Source organism: Zeus faber (assembly GCF_960531495.2).
Source record: "Zeus faber genome assembly, chromosome: 2".
NCBI classification, from domain to species: Eukaryota; Metazoa; Chordata; class Actinopteri; order Zeiformes; family Zeidae; genus Zeus; species Zeus faber.
Genome location: NC_137189.1, coordinates 50,354,361 through 50,378,978, shown reverse-complemented (window position 1 = coordinate 50,378,978; position 24,618 = coordinate 50,354,361). Strand labels below are relative to the sequence as shown.

General features: G+C 44.0%; 1 protein-coding gene across 1 annotated transcript in view; it reads left to right on the top strand.

Moving 5' to 3' along the window:
- Window positions 1-24,618, top strand: part of slc16a10 (solute carrier family 16 member 10) — a gene marked incomplete at its 3' end in the record, with an annotated part of 37,549 nt that overhangs the window by 9,089 nt on the left and 3,842 nt on the right. The window contains exons 2-3 of the mRNA XM_080023964.1: window positions 19,318-19,462; window positions 22,991-23,420. Of these exons, the coding sequence (XP_079880090.1) occupies window positions 19,318-19,462; window positions 22,991-23,420 (575 nt within the window). The remainder of the gene's footprint in view (window positions 1-19,317; window positions 19,463-22,990; window positions 23,421-24,618) is intronic.

Genomic DNA, 24,618 nt, shown 5'->3' with positions numbered 1-24,618 from the left:
AAAGTAGAGGTAGAGTAGAAGGGGGTAGAGATAGAGGGAGGTAAAGTAGAGGTAGAGTAGAAGGGGGTAGAGATAGAGGGGCTAAAGTAGAGGTAGAGTAGAAGGGGGTAGAGATAGAGGGAGGTAAAGTAGAGGTAGAGTAGAAGGGGGTAGAGATAGAGGGGGTAAAGTAGAGGTAGAAGTAGAGTAGAAGGAGGTAGTGATAGAGGGAGGTAAAGTAGAGGTAGAGTAGAAGGGGGTAGAGATAGAGGGGGTAAAGTAGAGGTAGAAGTAGAGTAGAAGGAGGTAGTGATAGAGGGAGGTAAAGTAGAGGTAGAGTAGAAGGGGGTAGAGATAGAGGGAGGTAAAGTAGAGGTAGAGTAGAAGGGGGTAGAGATAGAGGGGGGTAAAGTAGAGGTAGAGTAGAAGGGGGTAGAGATAGAGGGGGGTAAAGTAGAGGTAGAGTAGAAGGGGGTAGAGATAGAGGGAGGTAAAGTAGAGGTAGAGTAGAAGGGGGTAGAGATAGAGGGGGGTAAAGTAGAGGTAGAGTAGAAAGACCTAGAGGTCGAGGAAGTAAGGTAAAGTAGAAGGACGTAGAGTAGAGGTAGAGTAGACTTCTACTCGGGGTTAGGGTTAGGGTCATGGTTAGGTTAGGGTCAGGGTTAGTTTAGGGTTAGTGTTAGTTTAGGGTCAGGGTTAGGGTTAGAGTCTGGGTCAGGGTGAGGGTTAGGGTTATGGTCAGGGTCAGGGTCAGGGTTAGGGTTAGGGTTAGGTTTGAGTTAAGGTCAGGGTTAGGTTAGGGTCAGGGTTAGTTTAGGGTTAGGGTTAGGTTTGAGTTAGGGTTAGGTTAGGGTCAGGGTCAGGGTCAGGGTTAGGGTGAGGGTTAGGGTTAGGCTGAGGGTTAGGGTCAGGGTCAGGGTTTGGGTTAGTTGTGAAAACCTTCAACTGGCTCCTACTGTATATGTCGTACAACCACACATACGCATTGGTTTTTTGATTACCCCATGACTACTTAGGCTGTGGTGGTGGGGAAGGTCTTGGTGATGGAGACGTTGGTCAGCTGCTCTAACAGGACGCCCTCGCTGTGGAGGCGCTGCACATTGGCAGAGAGATAGTCGTCCCGGAAGCCGTCGAAGGCACGAGCAGGAGCTGCGGAGGCGGCGGCCGCGCTTGGGCCAAGGAGCTATGGCTGCACAGACAGCCCAGAGTTATTGGCAATAGCATCATGTTAAGCTTGGTTTGGAGGTTTTCAACACGCAACCTTGTTTAAACCGTCAAAGGTATTCGGTAATGATGAGTGCCGTCTTCTAGAGGGAGCCGCAGCGGATTCCTCAGACTCTCAGTGGCGTACCCCATTCATCAAGACCTCGCGCTGAAAGAAATCCCATTTTGTGCTAAAATCACTCTAGTAGGGCCTGGCCGATTAGGATTGATTGTCACCGATACTGATTCTAAGGGCAACAAATGAATGCTTTTAGGAAAACATTGCTTTATTCAACAAAATTAACATGAATGTGTACGGATGAAACTGAATGTATGATAACAAAAATTAATATTTTCAATAATAACTCAAATAGAATCAGTTTGAACCATTGATATAATGAAATATCATGACTATTATCATATAAAAGCACTATAGTGCGTGACCTTTATGGCATCCATGATTCTTCTCTTCTTGGTACTTTATAGATATTGATAAGTTATGTGTCAAATGGGTTTCATGTCTTCTATGACGTTATAAACCCATCGTGTGACTAATTTCCAAAGAACCGACCTCACAAACTTTCCCGCACGCACTAGGAGTCGCTATCCCCAGGCCCTGCACAGACCGACGGCTCGACCCGGCTTTTTTTGACGGCCTGCGGTGGTTCCCTCCAAGCCAGGGGCCCCGGGCTCTCTGCGTGGGCGGGGATTGGATCGCTCTAGAAAACGCCAGCGTTTCTCTTTTTTATTTTCTTTTTTTTCTTTCCTTGTTGAGCACACACTGGTTAATGTTTGACGGGCCATTTGATCCGTGTCCCATGCCAGTGTTTGAGTTTGGTTGAAGGCTGTGGGGGCACAGGCAAACAGGCGACGGGAAGGCCACTGCTCGGCACCTACCGACCACCAGGACGACCAATTGTTTGGCTTCTTCTCGTGACACTGGGCATCGGCCCATCGAGGGGGGCTGGGAAACGGAGCGGCTGGGGAGGCTGGGGAGCCTTGGGAAGCTGCAACCCGCCGGGGTGGAGTGATTCTGTATCACACCACGCCGTGTTTGTCTCCTTTAAAGTTAAATAGTCTTTATTGATCTCCTGGCTGGGGTTGTGGAGCTCCTCTGGTGGAACGGTGTTTTCGTTCGATTATTAGACACTGTTTCTATCGAGGAGATTGACAACTTGTATTGTTTGTTGTTTGATGGGAAAAACTGTTCTGATGAAGGGCACTGGATACTGGATCCGTGGAAGTGCTGTGAGGTCCAAAAGTAAACAGACAACTCCCCATTTGGAGATAACCCCGTCCGGTCCGGTGAGCTACAAACGTGACGCGTGGGAGCGTCACCGGGACGGCGTCCCAGCGACCCGACGTCAACACAACTTGTTTTGCTTGTTGTTGGATCTATTTATATATATATATATATATATATATATATATATATATATATACATCTCCATTATCTCCACTCTGCAATATTTGGGAACAGACTCCCGGCGACGTTTCTCTGTCGTCTCCTTGAAAATTATCTCCTTGTTTTCCACTTACTTTCCACGACTCTTCTACATTACAGTCTCTAAACTTCATTTCATACCAACTTAATACGTAGATGTTCATGACAAAGTTCTCCTGAAAAACATCAATAACAACAAAGATTTCAAGCAAACTATGAAGGACATTCAAACATCTTTTGACACAGAAGGGCTTTCAAGGGTGAGGATGTCATTAGAAACTGAATTTGAATAATTAACTGTTGTTAATTTGTTAACATTTTATTTTTTAATTTATTTTTTAATTTTAGTTTTTTGGGCTAAAAGTATCTGAAACACGACAACGCCACAACACAGACACGGTTGAGGTTAGAAGGTTTTTCTGTGAATCTGCACTCGCTTGCTCTCCCTCAATGACCCGGATGTGGGTCTCATTAAAATTAAATTGAATTGTGAGAACTGAATGAGTTTTCAGTGCGGATCAAATACAGTTTCAGTGCAATTTCAAAAAATTACATTCAGTTTCAAGTTTATTGAAGAAGAAGAAGAAACAGTCTTTATTTATCACACAACACACCACACTATAACACATGCTTGCACACACACACACATGCACATGCTTTTGATGGTGCCGGTGAAATGGATTCTCTGCTTTTGACCCATCCTGGCTTGTCCTTCCTCCGGGGGCACAGCCAGGAGCAGTGGGAAGCGTACGTAGACGCGCCCGGGGACCAGGTGATAAATGTCCATTGCTGGTCAGACAATGATGGGTGCATGTTTTTTTTGGTGGGGGTCCTTACTGACGTGAGGTGGAGGAAACCCCATGTGAGCACGGGGAGAACATGCAAACTCCACACAGAAAGGCTCCTATTTGGGAGATAACCCTGGAACTCAGTTCCAAACTAATAAATTACATTTCAAATGATGCTATTCAGATTCAGATTTAAATGCAACTATTCAAGTTAAACAATACAAATTCAAATATAAAATATTCAAATTCTAGTGACACATATTTCTGCACTTTTCAAGAAGACTAAGTAAAATTACAATGTTTGCATCATAAAACAATGTTGTTTGGACACTTTTTCATTTCAACTCAATGAATGATACGTTATGTTATGAATAATACACACCCATCAGCCACAACATTAAAAGCAGCACAAATAACATAATATTGTGTAGCTCCCCCTGGTGCCACCAAAACAGCTGTGAGGTGGAGGCATGGACTCCACCAGACTCTGAAGGTGTCCTGGGGTATCTGGCACCAAGACGTTAGCAGCAGATCCTTTAAGTCCTGGAAGGTGGAGGTGGGGCCCCCATGGATCAGGCTTGATATTCCAGCACATCCTAATGATGCTCCCTCGGATCAGACCCTAACCCCACCCATCCACATGATGTAGAAGAAAAGGTGATTCATCAGACCTCCACCTTCTTCTATTGCTCCATGGTCCAGTTGTGACGCTCACGTGTCCATTGTAGGTGCTTTCAGGGGTGGACAGGGGTCAGCATGGACACTGTGAGCATTGGAACCAGATGATCAATGTTCTTCACTTCACCTGTCACTGGTTTAATGTTGTGGCTGATCGGTGCAAATACACTTTATAACACTATATATCACTTTCTCCAGCTGGTGCCGATTAAAAACAGCTATAGAACGCTGGCTTGTGAAAATGCCAGAGGATCATCATCGTGGAGTGTTTGATTGAGAAGGTTTTCGCCTCAACATTCTCCTGGCTCCGGTCCTGCAGCATCTGTCAAACTGGGCGGATTAAAATACTCCCCTAAAGTACTCCCCTCAAAAACTCCCCTAAAATACTCCCCAATCCTCATCATCCGTGCGCTGCCTTCCCCCCTTGCTGGCCTCCGACACCCACTGGAACCCCAGGAACCCCAGGAACACCCATTAATCACGCCGACCTCTCACTCTGCAGCTTGAAGATATTCCGCTGCAGACCCACTCAAGAATGTCTCTCCTCCCCTTTCATGTCGAGCCATGAATTATATCTGTGGCTGGTTCTTTACTTCTGCGTTTTCTCTCTCTTTTTTGCCCTTTGCTGTGTCATCGTCCTTCATCCATGCACTTTGGTCCAATTTTGGTGGAAAAACATTCCCGAAAATCAGATTAGATTAACTTTCTTGGGGCCCCCTCAAGGAGAAATTGGGGGTGGTTTTAATGGAGCATATAGAGACCCTGCTTAATGTCTTCTTTTCTTGTGATTTATGCCTATACATGCGGCGTAGCCCCCCCTGGCCCCTCCCGCTGGGCAGTAAATGGCTTCCATCTGAGGGGAGTGATGGACCCACGTGTGTGAGAGCAGTGAGGCCGGTTCAAGCTCCTGGAACCGCAGGAACGACCGGTCCTGCCTTCAGGAGAAAGACGGAAACTTGGGCTGTTCTTAGACGCCCGGTCACCGATATTCACCTTTCAGTCCATCTGACTTCACCGCTGACGATGTCGGATGAAGCTTTTGGTTGACAGACACTTTGGTCCATCTCCGCTTTTTCTTTTAGTTAAATTTGTGGATGTGGAAATGGAGCATTTGTACGTCAGTGGCTCTCAAACCTTTTTTAGTCATGTATCTCCTCTGAGAGCGCCCGCTTCACTGGCATTGGGAGAAAAAAAAGAAAATGAACATACATTATGTACTGCATGTGTTTTTTTTTAACATTACATAATATCAATACTTTTAACACTTTTAACAGCCCCCTGCAATACCCGCATTTGAGAGGGGGGGGGGTGCCCCCTGCTGTACCCGCATTTGAGAAGCACTGCCGTAGTTGATAGCGAGATTCATTATTGATCGAATCTAGATTCAATATGAGTGATGGTCGGTGAATTCACCAGTCTGTCCGCAACAGTTGTGATGACACTGGAGAAAACACAAGAAGCCTGCAAGGCGCGTGTAGGAATGCAAACAGCAACCATCACTGGTGGCTTTGACTCAGCGTTTACGTTCCCTCCTGACAGCTCGTGTGGGAGTTTGGGCTTTATGGGTATAAGGTACCCCTCGGCGTTGGCTCCGGGCTCTCGCTCTCATCATGGTTGGAGCAGCGTTGGTTCAGATTGGCAGCAATTGAAAGGACGGAGGGATGAACCCGAACCAACCCCCAGGGATGAGGGTGGGAGCCTGCGGGTTGATGCAGGAGGAGGGGGCAGCAATGGACCGATCGGGGTAGTGTGACAACCTGCGTAAACGCGCATATAGTTAATTTGATTTTACGAAGGAAAGCTCTCCTAAAGAGCCGACCACGCCAGTGAAGTGACATCCACGTGACGCTCTGGCAGCGCAAGCTCCACCTGAGGTCTGTTAAAGTAACTGACGAGGCAGATTGAGACACAACCACAGTCTTGGTCGTGTTCCAGTAATTATTACACCACCTCCCGTTCAACTAATCCCATCCGAACGGGGCTTAATTCCCGACATAATTGCTGCTCTGGGTTTGCCGTAATGACATAACCGGGGCTTTTCTCATTGGAGGCTGAAGTGATGGAGGACGTGGCTCCGAGCCACGTCCTCCATCACTTCAGCATCGAAGCTTCAGCATCGAAGCATCGAAGCTTTCCTCCTTCTCGCGTGTTTCTGTGCAGCAGAGAGTCGGGTGGAGGCGTTCCAAACCTTGTTGTGGGAGCTGGTGGTGCTCCACCGGCCCTCAGGGGGGGATGCCAGTAATGAGTCTCAGCTACGTGCCAAACATGTTCAGCGTTACATGGACTGCAGCTCCTAAACCCATTAACCCGACGGAGGGCAGGGGGGGCTGTTTGGGATAGGAAATAGGAGGATGTAGCAGGACGTAGCAGGATGTAGCAGGAAGTAAGAGCGTGTAGAAGGAAATGGGAGGATGTAGCAGGAAGTATGAGAGTGTAGCAGCAAGTAAGAGGATGTAGCAGGATGTAGGAGGATGTAGCAGGGAGTATAAGAGTGTAGAAGGAAATTGGAGGGTGTAGCAGGAAGTATGATGTGTAGCAGGAAATAGGAGGATGCAGGAGGAAGTATGAGCGTGTAGCAGGAAGTATCAGAGTGTAGCAGGAAGTAGGATGGTCTAGAAGGAAGTGGGAGGGTGTAGCAGGAAGTAAGAGGGTGTAGAAGGAAATAGGAGGATGTAGAAAGATGTAGGACGATGTAGCAGGGAGTATGAGGGTGTAGCAGGAAGTAGGAGGATGTAGCAGGATGTAGGAGGATGTAGCAGGAAGTATAAGGGTTAAGAAGGAAATTGGACAGTGTAGCAGGAAGTAGGAGGGTCTAGAAGGAAATTGGAAGATGTAGCAGGATGTAGGAGGATGTAGCAGGAAGTATGAGGGTGTAGCAGGAAGTAGGAGGGTGTAGCATGAAGTAGGAGGGTGTAGCAGGAAGTAGGAGTGTGTAGCAGGAACTACTGTTGTGTAGAAGGAAGTAGGAGGATGTATCAGGAAGTAAGAGGATGTAGGAGGAAGTAGGAGGGTGTAGAAGGAAGTAGGATGGTGTAGCAGAAAAGGGTGGCTCTATGACCTGTATACAACCTCAGACACATCTGGATTCTGGGTTTGCTTTACCAGATACAACCCAGCTGCCTTTTCTTTCTCTCTTCCTTCCTTTCTTTGTTCTTTCTTTCTTTCTTTCTTTCTTTCTTTCTCTCTTTCTTTCTTCTCCCTGCTTACCGTCTCTTGACACAGGAATTTGGGCTGTGCATCGTGGGAGTTTGTGTTCAGCGCTGCACAGTTTCCCAACCTCAGGTCATCGGGTCTAAAGTTAGCCTGTCTGATGCTAACGAGACGTGGCTCTGGGTGGGGGCTCCTGGGCTGTGGTTCTGATCCGATCCAGCATCCAGCTCCGTCGGGCGCGCTGCATGCTGTCTGGGTGCGACCCTTCCCCGCTCGGGTTTTGGGGCGGACCAGAGGTGTGCGGCACCCCAGCGGGAGGCATTTGGTCGGCTGCCATCTTGTCTGTATCCGGCGGCTTTGCCTCCTCAGATCAAACCCAGCGGGTCCAGGAGCTAAATGTCACCACGCAACGTAAGCACCGGGAGCCGTCGCCATGGAAACAGAGATTCCACCAGGATGTTGGACTGTGTGGTCATCATTAAGCATTTTGCTTATTTGTATTTTGGAGAAGAATTGTCTTTTATTTACTGTGGAATAACTTTCGCACCTGATCGACTTTTACTACTCCCTAAACCACAAGATTTTGCTTTAAACTTCTTTGACTACTTTGAAATGACTTATACAAGTTGTTTTTTATTGGGTGGTATAATTTCAATTAAACTAGCTCATGCCCGTTCAAAATGCAAGACCTTCTTAGACATTTTAAGGGCACAGTTTTAACGGCGCAGTACAGGAAGATGTACAGTATGTGACAAATAACTTCTTGAATCTTGAATCTTAAATCTTGAATCTTGAAACTGTCGGTTGAAGTCTAAAGTTAAAGGCTCCGGTCGGCAGTGATGGAAACATCACACCCGGGTAGACACGCTCATTTTCACCCCGTTTCTACCGCGTAAATAGACAGGAATATCCGTGTGTCATTCGATCAGTTTATATCCCATTTAGAATCGAAAATCAAAATCAGAAGTTATTGGCTTTTTTCCATGGAACCATGAAATGTGTGGGGACCGCGGTGGAAAGCCTCCATGCTCCCAGCCGGGCTCCAAGCCACTCCACCACCCCAAGTCCGAACCGGAGCAGCGTCCCCGCTCACTGCTGCCGAAGGACCGGGCCTGATGCACGGATGCACCGCACATCGGGCGCTGCCGGCGCGGGCATGGATATACGCAGCTTATTGGACATCTCTTCTTAGCTTAGCGTGTCAGCGCGGAGCATGATTGATTAATTAACGCCTCTATCACCACCACTACGCCCACCACCACGCGGTGCGAGGCTTCAGGCGTTAAATTAATCCCATCTTGTTGTGGCGTCAAGTGACGGGGGGCGCCGGGGGGCTGCGTGCTTCCCGACCCGGTGTAAGCATCAGCCTGTTCGGTATACAGATTCCCAGCACGTTAATGGCCTGAACAGCCACTAAAACGCAACGATTCAGGGCGTCCAATAAGCTCTTTCCATTGGCCCTGGTTAATGGCTAACCCCATCGCCTAATGCGTTGATGTGAGTGCGGTGGATATGTTTACCTAAATGAGGACAAACTCCATTAGCACTTCACAAATGAGGGATATTCTGCGCTCGAAGACACTTTGTCTTATTTAATATTCCAGGTCTTCTACTGCGCAAACACAAAGACCACGTACCGACAACAGCGTGACAAAGGGAAGCACTTTCACTTCACAACGGTTTTTGTGGTTGAGAAATTCAAAAACAAACCAAACCCAATTTTAGTTGGGTTTGGTTTTGAACTTCATCTGGAGGTGGGCTTGAAATGGGTGTCGTAGATGAGTTGTTTAACCCTGATTGAGTGGTTCTGATGCAGCGCCGTAGACTCATTACGATGCTTTGAGGGGTAGTCCAGCACAAAAGATTATACATTTTGGTTCCCCTCCTGTGACCGCACCAGTCAAGTCCAGTGATGTTGACTTCCCCCCCAACAGAATTCAGTCTTCTCCCATCGCTGTTCCCTCCTCCCAAACCCCTCAAGAAGTTGTTGTCAAACGTATAGTTTTCCCTATCTGGCAGCCAAGATCATCTAAAGAGTGATTTATGCACGTCTTAAAAATGGAAAGTGTTGTGTAGTGGGATTGGGGGGCCTTGGGTTGTGCAGACTGCGCTGGTTCAGTGCTGGGGTGACGGGGTTCAGCACAGCCTCCAGAAGTCTTCCTGGTGTTTCTAGAAACTGGGCTAAACGGTGCAGACAGACGACTTAGGGAAGCTCTGCTCCGTCTGTCGGTGACCGATCAGGGGCCCTGCGGCCACTGCTGACACTAGGACCAAAAAAAGCTAATTCCCATAATACACTGCCTTTTTTCATTCTGGAATTCCACTTCGTCTGATGGGTAAATGCTTTCAAATCAACAGCGAGCCGGCAGCAGAATGCAGGAGAGCAATTTCCTGTTGTCTTCGAGGGAGTCCCCCGCTTTCTTTGTGGGCTGCCGTGTGTATCAGCATGGAGGTACCTGGGGGCCCCAAGTCTCCGTGGGCCCAGCATCGACGGACCCCATTGAATCCGCCATGGAAACATCACACGAGTCGTCCTTTAATGTGTTTACCCACCGAGGGAACGTTGGCGGCGGGAAGGCCGAGCAGGGTGTTGGGTGGGAGGAAGGCGGCCAAACGCCGTGTGTCAGCCCGGTTATTTATAAACGGGGAAATGGCGGCGTGTACGACACGTCCAACCTCCGCCGCCAGTGAACAAGATTTATCCTGAGTAGGTAGTCATAAATCAGGGCTCACAATGACAAACTTGCTTTGAGACATGGAGCGTGGGGAGTGCGCTGAGTTTGGGCTGAGCGGTGACTTCCCATCCCGCAGGATCTATCTCTGGGAAACTGCTCGTTCTCTCGTGACTGTGAATCACACGGCGCCCAACCCACCTTCAGGACAGCTTGGTTAGCAACCCACGCCTTATGAACACCTTCATTCCTTGACACATTGACACCTTGACACCTTGCTGAACACTTTGCTGTTGAGAAACGTGCCGCTGCCGCCGGGCAACGACGCAGAAGGCTGGCTGGGTTACGCACGGTGGCGACCAGGTTTGTGAAGATCAGAATGCGGAGGTGAGGAGACGGAGACGTTAACCAAAAAAGTGTGAGGAGCAGCAGGGGGGAGAACAGCCGGGGCCAAGTGAAAGCACGCGTTATTTTCTCCCAACTCCCGTCACCCTCTTTACATAGATTTGCACCGAAAAAGGCTTTACTTGTTTGGAAAACAGGTTATCTCAGCTTTCACCTGAAATAACATCTCAGCAAAATACAAACATGTCGTCTGTCCTCATGTACCTGTCGACCTGTAAACCTCCGTTTGATTGTCACTTCTACTGTTAACACATTGCTCACTCCCCCGGAGCCATCCTCCGTCATGCACTTTGTGTGTGTGTGTGTGTGTGTGTGTGTTTCCCCGGTGCTTCTGCTTGTTTTTCCTCTCCCCATCGTGTGTATTTTTCTCTCTTGTGATAAGAGTGAAAGAAGGAAGGAAGGCGGGGCTTGTGTTTATGCTTTCTGAGGAAGGCCGTGATTCCTGCAAACGGGTTCACACACGCCCGCTGCGGCCGAGACGCTCCTCAAAACAAACAGAATAAATCATGTTATATCCTGGTGTTTCCCATGAAATTATGTTATGAATCTGTGTCTTTTTTTTTCCACAAACTGATCTTTTACTACTCCCTGCACATTGTCAGATCTTAATGACACTGAAGCAACATCGGTGCTCAGAGTGAATTGATTTAGTAGGACATAAAAGTCATTGGTAGATAACAGTTAGTCAATGAGCCTATCGATCTATCTATTGGTAGATAACATTAGAAGGACGTTATTGGTAGATAACATTAGAAGGACGTTATTGGTAGATAATGTTAGAAGGACGTTATTGGTGGATAACATTAGAAGGACGTTATTGGTGGATAACATTTGAAGGACGTTATTGGTAGATAACATTAGAAGGTTGTTATTATTAGATAAAGTTAGAAGGACATTATTGGTAGATAACATTAGGAGGTTGTTATTGGTAGATAACGTTAGAAGGACGTTGTTGGTGGATAACGTTAGAAGGACATTATTGGTAGATGTCGTTAGAAGGATGTTATTGGTAGATAACGTTAGAAGGACGTTATTGGGAGATAACCGGGACGGTAGCTCAGGAGGTAGAGCTGGTCGTCTAGTAATCTAAAGGTTGCTGGTTGGATCCCAGGCTCCTCCTGCTAGCATGCTGTAGTGTACTTGAGCAAGACACTTAACCCCTCATTGCTCCTGATGGCTGCGTCCGTCAGTGTTTGAATAATTGTAAGTCGCTTTGGATAAAAGCGTCTGATCAATGACTAAATGTAATGTAATGTAATAACGTTAGAAGGACATTATTGGTGGATAGCATTAGAAGGTCGTTATTATTAGAGAACGTTAGAAGGACGTTATTGGTTGATAACGTTAGAAGGACGTTATTGGTGGATCACATTTGAAGGACGTTATTGGTAGATAACGTTAAAAGGACGTAATTGGTGAATAACGTTAGAAGGACATTATTGGTAGATAACGTTAGAAGGACGTTATTGGTGAAAAACGTTAGAAGGACATTATTGGTAGATAACGTTAGAAGGACGTTATTGGTAGATAACGTTAGAAGGACGTTACTAGTGGATATCATTAGAAGGACGTTATTGGTAGATAACGTTAGAAGGACGTTATTGGTGGATAACATTAGAAGGACGTAATTAGTAGATAACATTAGAAGGACATTATTGGTAGATAACGTTAGAAGGACGTTATTGGGAGATAACGTTAGAAGGACATTATTGGTGGATAGCATTAGAAGGTCGTTATTATTAGATATCGTTAGAAGGATGTTATTTGTTGATAACGTTACAAGGACGTTATTGGTGAATACCGTTAGAAGAACATTATTGGTAGATAACGTTAGAAGGACGTTATTGGTAGATAACGTTAGAAGGACGTTATTGGTAGATAACGTTAGAAGGACGTTACTAGTCGATAACATTAGAAGGACGTTATTGGTAGATAACGTTAGAAGGACGTTATTGGTGGATAACATTAGAAGGACGTTATTGGTAGATAACGTTAGAAGGACGTTATTGGGAGATAACGTTAGAAGGACATTATTGGTGGATAGCTTTAGAAGGTCGTTAATATTAGAGAACGTTAGAAGGACATTATTAGTAGATAACATTAGAAGGTCGTTATTATTAGATATCGTTAGAAGGATGTTATTTGTTGATAATGTTAGAAGGACATTATTGGTGAATACCGTTAGAAGAACATTATTGGTAGATAACGTTAGAAGGACGTTATTGGTAGATAACGTTAGAAGGACGTTATTGGTAGATAACGTTAGAAGGACGTTACTAGTCGATAACATTAGAAGGACGTTATTGGTAGATAACGTTAGAAGGACGTTATTGGTGGATAACATTAGAAGGACGTTATTGGTGGATAACATTAGAAGGACATTATTGGTGGATAACATTAGAAGGACGTTATTGGTAGATAACATTAGAAGGACGTTATTGGTAGATAACATTAGAAGGACATTATTAGTAGATAACATTAGAAGGACATTATTGGTAGATAACGTCAGAAGGACATTATTGGTGGATAACATTTGAAGGACCTTATTGGTAGATAACATTAGAAGGTCGTTATTATTCGATATCGTTAGAAGGATGTTATTTGTTGATAACGTTAGAAGGACGTTGTTGGCGGATAACGTTAGAATGTCGTTATTGGTAGATAACGTTAGAAGGACATTATTGGTGGATAACGTTAGAAGGATGTTATTGTTAGATAATGTTAGACAGATGTTATTGGTGGATAACATTAGTCAGATGTTATTGCTAGATGACATTAGGACATTATTAGTAGATAGCATTAGAAGGACATTATTAGTAGATAACATTAGAAGGACATTATTGGTAGATAACGTTAGAAGGACATTATTAGTAAGAAGAAGAAAAGAAACAGTCTTTAATTGTCACACGACACTCCACAACACATGCTTGATGGTGGCCGGTGAAATGGCTCCTCTGCTTTTGACCCATCCTGGCTTGTCCTTCCTCCGGGGGCACAGCCAGGAGCAGTGGGCAGCGTACGTGGACGCGCCCGGGGACAAGTGTCCATCGCTGGTCAGACCATGATGGTGCATGTTTTTGGTTGGGGTCCTTACTGACGTGAGGTGGAGGAAACCCCATGTGAGCACGGGGAGAACATGCAAACTCCACCCAGAAAGGCTCCTGTTTGGGAGATAACCCACCGGAGCACGGTGCCAACAGCGCCCCAGGCAGGAATCGAACCCAGGACCTTCTTGCTGTGAGGCAGCAGTGCAATGCACTGCGCCACCGTGCCATAGTAGATAACATTAGAAGGACATTATTGGTAGATAACGTTAGAAGGACATTATTGGTGGATAACATTAGAAGGACATTATTGGTGGATAATGTTAGAAGGACGTTATTGGGAGAAAACGTTAGAAGGACATTATTGGTGGATAGCATTAGAAGGACGTTATTGGTGGATCACATTTGAAGGACGCTATTGGTAGATAACGTTAGAAGGACGTTATTGGTGAATAATGTTAGAAGGACATTATTGGTAGATAACGTTAGAAGGACGCTATTGGTGAATAACGTTAGAAGGACATTATTGGTAGATAACGTTAGAAGGACGTTATTGGTAGATAACGATAGAAGGTCGTTATTGGTAGATAACGTTAGAAGGACGTTATTGGTAGATAACGTTAGAAGGACATTATTGGTAGATAACGTTAGAAGGACGTTATTGGTAGATAACGTTAGAAGGTCGTTATTGGTAGATAACGTTAGAAGGTCGTTATTGGTAGATAACGTTAGAAGGACGTTACTAGTGGATAACATTAGAAGGATGTTACTAGTGGATAACATTAGAAGGACGTAATTGGTAGATAATGTTAGAAGGACGTTATTGGTAGATAACGGTAGAAGGACATTATTGGTGGATAACGTTAGAAGGTCGTTATTATTAGATATCGTTAGAAGGATGTTATTTGTTGATAACGTTAGAAGGATGTTATTGGTAGATAATGTTAGACAGATGTTATTGGTGGATAACATTAGTCAGATGTTATTGCTAGATGACATTAGGACATTATTAGTAGATAACATTAGAAGGACATTATTGGTAGATAACGTTAGAAGGACGTTATTGGTGAATAACGTTAGAAGGTCGTTATTGGTAGATAATGTTAGAAGGAGGTTACTAGTGGATAACATTTGAAGGACGTTATTGGTAGATAACGTTAGAAGGACGTTATTGGTAGATAACGTTAGAAGGACGTTATTGGTAGATAATGTTAGAAGGACGTTATTGGTAGATAACGTTAGAAGGACATTATTGGTGGATAGCATTAGAAGGTCGTTATTATTAGAGAACGTTAGAAGGACGTTATTGGTGGATCACATTTGAAGGACGCTATTGGTGAATAACGTTAGAAGGACATTATTGGTAGATAACGTTAGAAGGACGTTATTGGTGAATAACGTTAGAAGGTCGTTATTGGTAGATAACGTTAGAAGGAGGTTACTAGTGGATAACATTTGAAGGACGTTATTGGTAGATAACGTTAGAAGGACGTTATTGGTAGATAACGTTAGAAGGACGTTATTGGTAGATAATGTTAGAAGGACGTTATTGGTAGATAACGTTAGAAGGACATTATTGGTGGATAGCATTAGAAGGTCGTTATTATTAGAGAACGTTAGAAGGACGTTATTGGTGGATCACATTTGAAGGACGCTATTGGTGAATAACGTTAGAAGGACATTATTGGTAGATAACGTTAGAAGGACGTTATTGGTGAATAACGTTAGAAGGACATTATTGGTAGATAACGTTAGAAGGACGTTATTGGTAGATAACGTTAGAAGGACGTTATTGGTGAATAACGTTAGAAGGACATTATTGGTAGATAACATTAGAATGACGTATTGGTAGATAACATTAGAAGGACATTATTAGTAGATAACATTAGAAGGACATTATTGGTAGATAATGTTAGAAGGACGTTATTGGGAGATAACGTTAGAAGGACATTATTGGTGGATAGCATTAGAAGGTCGTTATTATTAGAGAACGTTAGAAGGACGTTATTGGTTGATAACGTTAGAAGGACGTTATTGGTAGATAACATTTGAAGGACGTTATTGGTGGATCACATTTGAAGGACGCTATTGGTAGATAACGTTAGAAGGACGTTATTGGTGAATAACGTTAGAAGGACATTATTGGTAGATAACGTTAGAAGGACGTTATTGGTGAATAACGTTAGAAGGACATTATTGGTAGATAACGTTAGAAGGACGTTATTGGTAGATAACGTTAGAAGGTCGTTATTGGTAGATAACTTTAGAAGGACGTTACTAGTGGATAACATTAGAAGGACGTTATTGGTAGATAATGTTAGAAGGACGTTATTGGTAGATAACGTTAGAAGGACGTTATTGGTAGATAACGTTAGAAGGTCGTTATTGGTAGATAATTTTAGAAGGACGTTACTAGTGGATAACATTAGAAGGACGTTATTGGTAGATAATGTTAGAAGGACGTTATTGGTAGATAACGTTAGAAGGACGTTATTGGTAGATAACGTTAGAAGGACGTTATTGGTAGATAATGTTAGAAGGACGTTATTGGTAGATAACGTTAGAAGGACGTTATTGGTGGATAACATTAGAAGGACGTTATTGGTAGATAACATTAGAATGACGTATTGGTAGATAACATTAGAAGGACATTATTAGTAGATAACATTAGAAGGACATTATTGGTAGATAATGTTAGAAGGACGTTTTTGGCAGATAACGTTAGAAGGACATTATTGGTGGATAGCATTAGAAGGTCGTTATTATTAGAGAACGTTAGAAGGACGTTATTGGTTGATAACGTTAGAAGGACGTTATTGGTGGATCACATTTGAAGGACGCTATTGGTGAATAACGTTAGAAGGACATTATTGGTAGATAACGTTAGAAGGACGTTATTGGTGAATAACGTTAGAAGGACATTATTGGTAGATAACGTTAGAAGGACGTTATTGGTAGATAACGTTAGAAGGACGTTATTGGTGAATAACGTTAGAAGGACATTATTGGTAGATAACATTAGAAGGACGTTATTGGTAGATAACGTTAGAAGGTCGTTATTGGTAGATAACGTTAGAAGGACGTTACTAGTGGATAACATTAGAAGGACGTTATTGGTAGATAATGTTAGAAGGACGTTATTGGTAGATAACGTTAGAAGGACGTTATTGGTAGATAACGTTAGAAGGTCGTTATTGGTAGATAATTTTAGAAGGACGTTACTAGTGGATAACATTAGAAGGACGTTATTGGTAGATAATGTTAGAAGGACGTTATTGGTAGATAACGTTAGAAGGACGTTATTGGTAGATAACGTTAGAAGGACGTTATTGGTAGATAATGTTAGAAGGACGTTATTGGTAGATAACGTTAGAAGGACGTTATTGGTGGATAACATTAGAAGGACGTTATTGGTAGATAACATTAGAATGACGTATTGGTAGATAACATTAGAAGGACATTATTAGTAGATAACATTAGAAGGACATTATTGGTAGATAATGTTAGAAGGACGTTTTTGGGAGATAACGTTAGAAGGACATTATTGGTGGATAGCATTAGAAGGTCGTTATTATTAGAGAACGTTAGAAGGACGTTATTGGTTGATAACGTTAGAAGGACGTTATTGGTGGATCACATTTGAAGGACGCTATTGGTGAATAACGTTAGAAGGACATTATTGGTAGATAACATTAGAATGACGTATTGGTAGATAACATTAGAAGGACATTATTAGTAGATAACATTAGAAGGACATTATTGGTAGATAATGTTAGAAGGACGTTATTGGGAGATAACGTTAGAAGGACATTATTGGTGGATAGCATTAGAAGGTCGTTATTATTAGAGAACGTTAGAAGGACGTTATTGGTTGATAACGTTAGAAGGACGTTATTGGTAGATAACATTTGAAGGACGTTATTGGTGGATCACATTTGAAGGACGCTATTGGTAGATAACGTTAGAAGGACGTTATTGGTGAATAACGTTAGAAGGACATTATTGGTAGATAACGTTAGAAGGACGTTATTGGTAGATAACGTTAGAAGGTCGTTATTGGTAGATAACGTTAGAAGGACGTTACTAGTGGATAACATTAGAAGGACGTTATTGGTAGATAATGTTAGAAGGACGTTATTGGTAGATAACGTTAGAAGGACGTTATTGGTAGATAACGTTAGAAGGTCGTTATTGGTAGATAATTTTAGAAGGACGTTACTAGTGGATAACATTAGAAGGACGTTATTGGTAGATAATGTTAGAAGGACGTTATTGGTAGATAACGTTAGAAGGACGTTATTGGTAGATAACGTTAGAAGGTCGTTATTGGTAGATAATGTTAGAAGGACGTTATTGGTAGATAACGGTAGAAGGACGTTATTGGTGGATAACATTAGAAGGACGTTATTGGTGGATAACATTAGAAGGACATTATTAGTAGATAACATTAGAAGGTCATTATTATTAGATATCGTTAGAAGGATGTTATTTGTTGATAACGTTAGAAGGACGTTGTTGGCGGATAACGTTAGAACGTCGTTATTGGTAGATAACGTTAGAAGTATGTTATTGTTAGATAATGTTAGACAGATGTTATTGGTGGATAACATTAGTCAGATGTTCTTGCTAGATGACATTAGTTATCTGTAGATAACATTGGTCGGATGTTATTGAAGAAGACATCAGTCTGACATTGTGCTGACAGTTACATTTCAGTGAAGAAGTGGTGAGTCAGTGTTTTGCAGACGCTGCAGTTTCCACTTGCGGTTCCGTGAGACGGTGTCCATGCAGACCAGCGTGTGGGGCAAGCCTGAGCATCACACAGGAATGTTTCTGTCAACGCGAACCCACTGAACACCACGAGTGGCGTGTTATTCATTTTCCTCCATTTGACACGTCTGTAACGGGTTAGTTGTAGGTGTGTCAAAAAAGCAGAAAATCTCGTTGCTTTTCTTTAGTGCAACACCGTATTACACCGTGGTATCAGGCCAGTATGTGTAATGTGTATCTGTATCTGTCTTTCAGGCATCATTTATTATCATTAATTGGCTTCTGAAGAGCAACACTGTGGTGTACTGTCATCACCTGTAGAGCTTGTATTTGACCTGTTTGACTGCTTTCAGTGCATTGTTTTATGTCATATGAGGACATTTGTTTTCTTCAGATTTTCTTCAGATATTTCTGTCCATGAGATTCACCGTGTTTGGCTTTCTGCAGAGCTCCACTGCCTATAAACTAGCAGAAATATATGAGGAAGGCAAAATGAGGATGATATGGTCATCTCCATGGTTACCATGTGTGAGTGGCTGCACACACTAAAGACAGAAAGAATCTTTTTTTGGACTACCTCATATTGTGTATTGATCTACTATTGTTGTTTTTTTTCACGTAGAGTAAAGCTGTAACCTCCTCTAATATTGATTTGACATGGCAGCGGTGCCCAACGTGTATCGCCACGGCATCTACAAAGCACTGCCGTAAAATTGCATGGAGCTTATCTTCACCTTTACTGATTGTATCAAACTGTCTATACTATACCATGTTCTCTTTCATTTATTTACTTTTTCTATGTATTTCGTTTCTAATTACATTGTATTTAATTAAATGTATTTATTGATTACCTTTTTCTTTTAGTTATTATTATTATTATTATTTATTTATTTATTTTGGGGGAGTTTTTGAAGGCGTTATAAATACATTTATTTTATAAGGACCCTTTTCTAAGACAGATTTGTCCAAATATTCTATTTTGTCAGTACAAAAGTCAAGGATTTTAGAAATTTGTTTTTGTCTTTTTTCAATATGACATATTTTCTATCCGTGTGAAACGCAGTGTTTTGCCTACATGTGCACAACAGGGGGCAGATAACCCGACCCGAACAGACTGACGACACTGCGGTTCATGAACTCAAACTAACCCTCTCTCTCTCTCCCTCCCTCTCTCCCTCCTGCAGCCTGGGTGGGCTCTCTCTCCATGGGGATGATCTTCTTCTGTTCTCCCATCGTCAGCGTCTTCACCGACATCCTGGGCTGCAGGGTGACGGCGGTGGGCGGCGCGGCCGTGGGGCTGATCGGCCTGCTGGCCAGCTCCTTCGTCAGGTGAGGAAGGGCACCAGGCACCGCCCTGTCCCACATCACATCAGACCACGACTTCACCCAAAAGCACCTGGAATAAACTGCATTTCAGACGGACACAGGTTTCATATCGTCACCTTCCTAAAACAAGTCATTGAGATAAGTCATTTTTCAGGTTTTTCAGAAAACACAAAAAGCTGAACCAAACATATTATATTTATGAATGATTTCATTCCAAAAGGTTTTGACAATAGATGATTATTGACATACTGAGGAGGTAGGCAATTTTACCAGAAGTGGCCAGCATCATGAGGAGATAATTTAGGCCAAAAAAAATCACTTTTGTCAAAAAATGACTTATGCCATTATTTTAGGAAGGTGGCGATATGAAGGGTTTGACTTGGTTCATACTATGTGCATTTTCTCGCATTTTTAAGTTATTCAGTGTGTGTTCCACAGGTGTGTCACCCCCTGCTGCAGTACTGTACATCTGCTTCACAGTCACCGTCATAGGTTTTTGACAAAGAGGTGGCTCAAGCACTTTGCCGTTCACAAGGTTTAAAAATAAGCTGCCACGCCCACACACCGTGAAGTGAAACTGTTTCCTGACCTGTTGACCTCTTTGTTTGAGTGGTCGCTGATAATCATTATTTTAATGTACATAGCTGCAGGGGTCCAGAGGATTTATTTTAGGGACGTGTTACAGTTTTTTGTTTTATGTGAAATGTAAGAGAGGCCAGGTAACAAAGGACATAAATATACACGTAAATGTATCATATTTATTATTAGCTTTGGTTGCCATGGTGATGCTAAATTGCACCTGCAGAAAATGGAATTGGCTGCAGAGGAACTTTAAACTAGAAAACAAACCGCAGTAGGGGTGAGATTTCCTAATCTTATTCTCAAAATAATAATAATAATAATAATAATAATAATGATAATAATAATACATAACGCCTGAACATCACAGTCAGCAAATGCTCCAAATATAACCTGTAACATCAGAGTCCCAAAATGGTCTGATATTCTAAATACTATTTTATTTCTGAGTTGTACCCACGTGTTGAGAGGGCTTTTATTTTCCTTCTTTCAAACTCCCCTGTCATGCAAGTGGTGCAGTTGGATAATTAGGGGTAAATTATGAAAACAGCATTCTGATTGGTGGCAACCCTTGTTGCTATGGCGATAAACATCCCATGCCCAGAATCCAAAATCCTTCCTGTTCTGCAGGAAGAAACACTCAGTACAAATCCACAACAAATAAACACAGCAGGATACATGTCAGTGCTGTGGTTCAGTATTCATTTTTAATTGAGTATTTAAACACAGTGGAGCTCATATTAGTGTTCACATCAACCATATCACACTTATATCATACATCCCATAATACACACAATATCTTTTTGTTTTAATTTTTTGTTTATTGATTAAGACTTCAAATCTGACAGCATAGACAATAACATGATTCATTCCCATCCCTCCCTCCCCTTTTCCCACTCTGTCCAAAGACAAATGTGAAGTACAGGCTGAAAATCAAAAGATTCCAAATGACCTCAAAATATTTTTCTTCTCTTGACAGTGTTCGAGATCTCTAATGCCGAGCGGTTGGACCTTTTGGTAAATTAAGCGCTTGGCTTGGAGTAGACTCATGTTTGTCAAAGTGCATATTTTCCTGAACAAACGTAGGTTTTTTGCGTGTAATCCTAAAATTCACACTGTTGTATCAGGGGGTAATTTTATTCCATCATAAATGAATGACATGTGATGTCATTACATTCCCACATGCAATGAATGAATGTTCCTTTGAGCTCTGAGCCTGTCTGTCTGTCAGTGTCTGTCTCTCTGTCTCTGTGTGATGTCCTCGTTGAACTGATGCTGTCGTTCGTTTGTTTGTTTGTTTGTTTGTTTGTTTGTGTGTTCACATATTTTACTCAAGCCACCACCTTAATAGACAAATAGAGTGATGGAAATTAGATGAACACATGCACACACACCACACCGATACTGAGCCTGAATCTCCGCCCCGAAGTGGCTCCATCAGCAGCTCGGAGGGTGCTTTCCTTTCGCCTCCACGTTGGTTTGATCCGTCGACTGCGAGGAACGCGTCGGGGTTGTGCAACGCTCTGCTGTAGTGGCTGGAACTTATCTTTGGGAGTTTATTTTTTGCGAGTGCGGGCTGTCTGGGTTTCCCTGACGCAGCGTTTAACGGCTTCGTATGGTACTGTATCTGTGCGGTATCTGTATAAAGGCATCGGATCTCTCAAAGTCCCGTCGGCTACCTCTGTTATGGGCCCTGTGCGTCATGGGAGATCGCACGTATCGCTCTCCTGCCCCAGCTCAAGGCACCATCTATCTATGCTCTTCAATTTATTTAGTCTGTTTAAATTTGTTCATTTTTTATTGAAATGTGTGTGGTAGTTTCGCCACCACACACCACCCAAGTGGCGTTTCCAGGGCCCTCCAGCACAGAGACATAGACGACGATGGGTTGTAGACATCGGTTTATTGTAGAGAAGAGGCTAGGTGGAACAAGCCAGGAGCAGATGGAACATGTCATGACAGGGCTCCTCTCCTGAGTGAGTGCTGCTCGTTAGACCAGACAAGGAGCATTAGGTGTGGCTGCTCAAACCTCCCCATCCACACACCACAATCTGCATGAACCTTCTTTTAAAATCCACCTTTGTGGGCTTTGAGACAACTACAGATACGCCATACAAGTCACATTAGTCGTATAAAAATCACCTAAAAAATTTGAATCTTCATCATTTCCACCCTCATACAGGGGAAGAACATGAGCAGTCTTCCATTGTTTTAGGAATGATTGGTAGTAGTGAGATGAAATATATGCGTTATGTGTCCGGTAATAACATAAAAAAAAGCTTTCAGAAAGTAGGGGTTCATTTATTTTGAGCAGCAGATTTTCTTTGAAGCAATATTACCAAGACATCATAAAGTGTCTTGGGATATAAAATGCACCGTACTGGTTGTAGGATGCATTTGTAAAGGAATGCAGATCGTAACGGGATTTAGATTTACGTACGGCAGCGATGAACTCAGAGTTCCGTTGAGGCTCAGATCTGGGGTTTGTCCACCATGGAATTAAAAACATTGGTAAGACAACTTAAAGCAACTTGAGTACCTGGAACCGTGACTCACATTTGATCCAGTGTTCCCCGGGTTTATGAGCATGGGTTCCCAATTCCTGGAGCGAATCTTTAAATGACAAATGATGAATGAGGCCCGATAACTGCATTCAGGCGGGATTTACAGCCTGTTTTCTCAGGAAAACAAATGTTGTGTTTTCACCAATATTAAGAGCGTGGAGCCCACCTGAACGCAGCCTACAGCGTAGCCCGTGTTCCGCTGCAGTGGCAGATCAAGTACGCACGTCTACGGAATTTTAAAAGACTTGAGGAGGAAATTGTGAAATTTGATTTGCAGACCCAGTTTAAATGCCTTGGGTTGCGACCCAGACCTCGGAAACCACTGGTCCAGATTGTGTTGACGTGAGCGTGTCCCTGTGTTGTGTGTGCATTGGTCCCCCCCCGGCAGGTCCCTGGGCCCCCTGTACTTCACCTATGGCATCGTGTTCGCCTGCGGCTGCTCCTTCACCTACCAGCCGAGCCTGGTGATCCTGGGACACTACTTCAAGAAGCGTCTGGGTCTGGTGAACGGCATCGTGACGGCGGGAAGCAGCATCTTCACCATCACGCTGCCCTTCCTGCTGTCGGGCCTTCTGGAGCGCGTGGGGCTGCACAACACCATGCGCATCCTCAGCATCCTCATGTTCGTGCTGATGCTGGCGGGCTTCACGTACCGCCCGCTGCTCCCCAACAAGAGCGGCCCGACGCGGGCGGGCGGCCGCTGCCCGCGCCTCGGCCAGGTCTTCAACCTCCACATCTGGAGGTCGCTGGGATACCGCATCTGGGCCTTCGGCATCCCGGCCGCGCTGTACGGGTACTTCGTGCCCTACGTCCACCTGGTAGGTCACCGCTGTGCGTTCCTGTCGGGTGGGGCAGAGGTCAGAGGTCGGCGGCCTCCCGCCGTCGCTTCGCAGAGGGAGGCCGCAATGGAGGGAGGGATGGTTGATGGTTGCCAGGTACACATAATCAAGTTATTCAGGAATAACAATTTTACAGTTGGTAGATCTTCTCTCCTGATCCCCATAAGGAGGATCTTGAATGTGATTCTGCTTTTATATTCTCCCTGTGTGGGTGCTATTTATAGCGTCTGTCACCCGGCGTGGTCGTCTTTGCCGATCAACCTGTGTAAATGAGGGGGCCTTACTTTTTAAACGGTCTGCGATCCAGGGCAGGATCTGGGGCGTTTAGAGTTTGGCGAGAGGGTTGAGATGGAAGGAAGTGTGTCGAGGAGAAGCCGGAGGTTCAGGCACGGAGCGTCAACATCTCAGATATCAAAAGAGGTTTCATCATCATGTCTGCGAAGAAACGTGAGACTGAGCTGGAGCCCAGGGACCTGGAGGGGGGGGTCTCACACCCGCTATCTCTCACACACACACACACACACACACACACACACACACACACACACACACACACACACACAGGAAGGTTGAAAACATAGCAGTGTTGAGTTGCTGTGAGGAAACTCTTCTCACCTCCAGATTTGACAGCGTTCTCTCCTCCACTCGGTGTGTTGCCGTGGATGTGTCACCATATTTACGACCATGTCTGTGTATAAACTGAAACATGGCAGTTGGTTCGGGCCAACGACGGCTTCCTCTTGAAAAGGAGCTTGGGAAGGTCGGTGTTCGGAGTTGGCGTATTTCTCAACCAGTTAACCAGCAAACACAGAGAAAATACCTTTAGTTCCACCTGTGTGTGTGTGTGTGTGTGTGTGTGTGTGTGTGTGTGTGTGTGTGTGTGTGTGTGTGTGTGTGTGTGTGTGTGTGTGTGTGTGTGTGTGTGTGTGTGTGTGTGTGTGTGTGTGTATTCAGCCTGTGGTTCTTTGATAGCGCTCCACCTGGTTGTTGCATCAGGCAGCTGTAGTGCCAGAATACGTGACAAGAGACGTGCACACCTCTACACACACACACACACACACACACCTCTACACACACACACACACACACACCTCTACACACACACACACACACACACACACACCTCTACACACACACACACACACACACACCTCTACACACACACACACACACACAC